General features: G+C 36.6%; 2 protein-coding genes and 3 non-coding genes across 11 annotated transcripts in view; 2 read left to right on the top strand and 3 right to left on the bottom strand.

Annotated features, from left to right (window-relative positions):
- LOC116062750 (complement C1q-like protein 4) overlaps positions 1-5,000 on the bottom strand; it is a 222,943-nt gene that overhangs the window by 103,438 nt on the left and 114,505 nt on the right. For 2 of the 4 annotated variants that reach the window (XM_035990851.1, XM_035990852.1), the window contains one exon: positions 4,792-4,794. The exons of the other annotated variants lie outside the window; for them this stretch is intronic. In XM_035990851.1, coding sequence (XP_035846744.1) covers positions 4,792-4,794 — 3 coding nt within the window. The remainder of the gene's footprint in view (positions 1-4,791; positions 4,795-5,000) is intronic. 4 annotated transcript variants of the gene reach the window in all.
- Positions 1-5,000, top strand: part of LOC116055009 (E3 ubiquitin/ISG15 ligase TRIM25-like) — a 247,759-nt gene that overhangs the window by 138,812 nt on the left and 103,947 nt on the right. The window lies entirely within an intron of this gene.
- On the bottom strand, positions 1,893-1,974 carry trnas-uga. The gene has a single exon. It is a non-coding gene; the product is annotated as a tRNA-Ser (tRNA).
- trnaa-cgc lies at positions 3,845-3,916 on the top strand. Its single transcript has one exon. It is a non-coding gene; the product is annotated as a tRNA-Ala (tRNA).
- On the bottom strand, positions 4,764-4,836 carry trnav-uac. The gene has a single exon. It is a non-coding gene; the product is annotated as a tRNA-Val (tRNA).

Here is a 5,000-nt window from a genome sequence, read left to right as displayed (position 1 = left end):
TTAGGCCTTGTTAGGAATCGATAGGACTTGTTAGGAATTGTTAGGAATCGTTAGGACTTGTTAGGAATCGTTAGGACTTGTTAGGAATCGTTAGGACTTGTTAGGACTTGTTAGGAATCGTTAGGACTTGTTAGGACTTGTTAGGAATCGATAGGACTTGTTAGGAATCGATAGGAATCGATAGGAATCGTTAGGAATCGTTAGGACTTGTTAGGAATCGTTAGGACTTGTTAGGAATCGATAGGAATCGATAGGAATCGTTAGGAATCGTTAGGACTTGTTAGGAATCGTTAGGAATCGTTAGGACTTGTTAGGAATCGTTAGGACTTGTTAGGAATCGATAGGAATCGATAGGAATCGTTAGGAATCGTTAGGACTTGTTAGGAATCGTTAGGACTTGTTAGGACTTGTTAGGAATCGTTAGGACTTGTTAGGACTTGTTAGGAATCGTTAGGACTTGTTAGGACTTGTTAGGAATCGATAGGACTTGTTAGGAATCGATAGGAATCGATAGGAATCGTTAGGACTTGTTAGGAATCGTTAGGACTTGTTAGGAATCGTTAGGACTTGTTAGGAATCGATAGGACTTGTTAGGAATTGTTAGGAATCGTTAGGACTTGTTAGGACTTGTAAGGAATCGTTAGGACTTGTTAGGAATCGATAGGACTTGTTAGGACTTGTTAGGAATCGTTAGGACTTGTTAGGAATCGATAGGACTTGTTAGGAATTGTTAGGAATCGTTAGGACTTGTTAGGAATCGTTAGGACTTGTTAGGAATCGTTAGGACTTGTTAGGACTTGTTAGGAATCGTTAGGACTTGTTAGGAATTGTTAGGACTTGTTAGGAATCGTTAGGACTTGTTAGGAATCGATAGGAATCGATAGGACTTGTTAGGAATCGATAGGAATCGTTAGGACTTGTTAGGACTTGTTAGGAATCGATAGGACTTGTTAGGAATCGATAGGAATCGTTAGGACTTGTTACGACTTGTTAGGAATCGTTAGGACTTGTTAGGAATCGATAGGACTTGTTAGGAATCGATAGGACTTGTTAGGACTTGTTAGGACTTGTTAGGAATCAATAGGACTTGTTAGGAATCGATAGGAATCGTTAGGACTTGTTAGGAATCGTTAGGACTTGTTAGGAATCGTTAGGACTTGTTAGGAATTGTTAGGAATCGTTAGGAATCGTTAGGACTTGTTAGGAATCGTTAGGACTTGTTAGGAATCGTTAGGACTTGTTAGGACTTGTTAGGACTTGTTAGGAATCGTTAGGACTTGTTAGGAATCGTTAGGACTTGTTAGGAATCGTTAGGACTTGTTAGGACTTGTTAGGAATCGTTAGAAGGAAAAATGAGAAATTCGCCGGTTCGATCCCCGATTGGAATATGTCGCAACATTTCAGCATTTATATAGACTGTCTATTCATTTATATTGTGTTATTACCATGTCACATTTGCATATCCATTGTCTTACATACACCTCACTTTGCACCATCTTTGTAATTCCTACTCAATCTGTATTTATGTAATCTGTTGTATTCTGTATTTTTGTACTGTATTGAATGTAAAACTGTATGTTGTCTTGCATGTTCACGCTTTATTATTGACCAGGTCGCCGTTGCAAATGAGAATCTGTTCTCAATGACCTACCTGGTTAAATAAAGGTTAAATAAAATAAAAAATAAAAATAGTTTCTTAGGAACTGATTGGCTGTTTTACCCCCATGTGTTAGCAATGTTCGGATCTGTGTTAGGACCTCGTTTGAATATGTTAGGACTTGTTAGGAGATCGTTAAGAGATCGTTAGGATGTGTTTGGCAGATCATGGGGAAGGAAAAAAGGGGGGGAAGAGAAGAAAAGAAGAGTAAAAATGAAAAAAGGAAACACTCATTCGCTGCGAGCAGGGTTCGAACCTGCGCGGGGAGACCCCATTGGATTTCAAGTCCAACGCCTTAACCACTCGGCCATCGCAGCTTACGTCACAATAACTTTCAACCATACAATTTATCATATCCAGTCCCTGTGGTTCTATAGCTAGTTTGAACAACTTCAGCCAACGACTACCGTCCGCTGTTGCTTTACGTTGTTTAGCTGCCGTTAAAAACACTTACTTAGAGTTTGGTGTCCGTCATCGAGCACCGTCCCGTATCAATGGCTCTCTCGTTTCAGACGTTGACCGCTGAAATAAAGTTGAATCCTGGATAAATATCGACATTATGAGCCAGCAGAACGTCTCACTAACCGTTCAGGAGTATTCACGTCTATGTCACGTCGATGTGAAACAATAAAAACACGACTAAGTCCGATATAATGTCGCTAAATCCAACTAAACCCGATGTAAAATCCAAGACGGCGTATTATTATTATATCTCCCGCCGACAGTCACAGACGTCGATACGCGTGCTGCTTCGCTGATTGTTTAGCTCAACACTGCCACTGGTGGCCGGGAGCTGTATTACAAAAATACAGTAGTAACCATTTTATATCTATGGTAGTAACATTGACTGAATTTAATAAAACGTAACGTAACGTAAGACTTGTAACAAACCATGTTGTATTTATTCTCTATTCTATGGGTACTCTGGCATTAACACTGCATTTAGTCTGAACTTTTCAACTAATATTGTTATTTATTTATACTATTATTGCTTTTCAACACAATCAGTACATCATTTTCTGTTGTCCTCGGGTCAAATTTGACCCGTTTACAAAAACATTTTCTATATCAGAACTACAACGAAAAAAGTGACAAATGTTGGAAAAAGCTTCAAAAACGCAGAGAAAACAAAAAATCGACAAATATATATATATATTTTTTTTTAAAACGCTGAAAAAAGTGACCGAAAATATCGGAAAAATTGACTAAAAAACACATCAAAAACATCGCCAAAGGTAACAAAAACTTGTTAATAAAGGTGACCAAAAAAGTTGGAAAAAAAAAAAAAGTGGGGAAAAAATGTTTAAAAATCTACAAAAACATACTAAAAAAAATGGAAAAATTGGAAAAAAAAATTGGAAAAAAACGTCGAGAATAGTGTAGAAAAAGAATAATAAAATGTTGAAATTTCGACCCAGAAAAACACAAAGTTGCAGGTTGACGGGAATGTTTGATGTTCCGTGCAGTTTTGCTGAACGCTGGCCATCAAAATGGGCTCAAATGTTGTAGGTTTATGTCTTAATTTTTTTTTTTTTTCGTCGTGATATTTCATTAAAACAGCCGTCAAATTTTAGGAAAAAAAGTGTAATATTTATAAGAAGAAAAGTCGTAATATTTTACTTTACTTTTAATAAAAAAAGACGTCATATTTTAAGAAAAGGAAATTGTAATATTTAATGAATATTTTTTTTTTATTTTAATAAAAAAAAAAAAAAAAAAAAAAAAACGTCGATTAATGCAGTATTTACAGAACACTTGGTGGTGTACATGTATATATGATATCTGAGTGGCCATGATAAATTTGGCTATTTGGCCAATAGGTGGCGCTGTAGCAGCATCATTTAACTATTAATGAAGGCATCTCTCTATGAGTCTATGAATGTATGCATAAATGATTGTCCTTTGCATATCTCAAAGACTGTTTATTCAATCGACTTTACATTTGGTAGGCCTATTACTGAGGACCTAAGGACGCGCAGAATCGAGTATGAAGTCCATTGGATGTGCGGCTCTCGAGAACGCTACAAGCAGCTAGCAAGAAACCAAGCAGTCGGCCAACTACAAACAGGCACATGTCGAACGGGAACGCTATATAAAAGTATTCAATCTTAACACATCACATTTCAGCGCCACAACCCGCAACCTCACAGATAAATAGAGATTTCCGGATCGAATAGTGCATCGTGTGGGGATGTAGCTCAGTGGTAGAGCGCATGCTTCGCATGTATGAGGCCCCGGGTTCAATCCCCGGCATCTCCACTTTTTTACCGTTTCTGTTCCGGAGCGTTACCGATCACATGACGGTGTAAACTCAATCATTATGAACTAATAGACATGTCTCAGTGATTATGTATTGCGTCGATATGAATTCTACCTTAATAACAGAGGCTAGAATGAGTACAAACATATTTTACTTAAGTAAAAGTACGATTACTGATGAACTTTTACTTAAGTACAAGTAAAATTACCGGTATGCAAATCTAGGTACAAGTAAAGAGTAGTTCATTTAAAAGTTACTGAGAGTAAAAGTTACTTAGTTACTTTTTAACAGCAAGAGGAGGTTTACTTTTTATATTTATACTTATTTAGTATCATATTTATACTTATTATACACATTTAATTAAAGAACAGTCGTGTGTGTGTGTGTGTGTGTGTGTGTGTGTGTGTGTGTGTGTGTGTGTGTGTGTCCGTGTGTGTGTGTGTGTGTCTGCTTAATAACACGTAGTTATGACGCAAGGGCCGTTTGTCACTGTTCTAACCTCAAGCGCTTTTATTTTGAAGTTTCGACGTGCAAACCGGATATGGTTATCCGTTTTAGCTTTTATGTCTCAGGGTAAAAACGGAATTGTGATATATTTGTACTTTGTGACAAATATATCCAATTCTAGATCATATTATTGTTAATTGATCTTGTTATGTTTTTTATATTTTACACATAATTATATTTTTGTATTAATTGTTTGGATTAATATGTTGTAATGTTGTTTGCATGCATCTTTCTGTTTTTAACAATAAAACAAATGTTTTTTTAAATTAGTATGTTGATAGCTATTGGTAAGTTATGATTTATTTTCCTGTAAATTAATTATTAAAAGAAAACGACTACTGGTTCCACTGGGGCTCGAACCCAGGACCTTCTGCGTGTAAAGCAGACGTGATAACCGCTACACTATGGAACCCGATGCCATTTACGGTTGTGTATCTTCTTAAATAGCTTTATATGTAAATGTGCTTATTTATTTATTTATAATCTGCTCTAGCTGTCCCATTCAGACACTGATATGGTGATAATATCGGTTAAACATGATGTGAAAAGAGACGCAAAACTACCACAAAGAGACGC

This window comes from Sander lucioperca, chromosome 13 (assembly GCF_008315115.2).
Source record: "Sander lucioperca isolate FBNREF2018 chromosome 13, SLUC_FBN_1.2, whole genome shotgun sequence".
In the NCBI taxonomy this organism is placed as follows: Eukaryota; Metazoa; Chordata; class Actinopteri; order Perciformes; family Percidae; genus Sander; species Sander lucioperca.
This window is presented reverse-complemented; position numbering and strand designations above follow the sequence as displayed.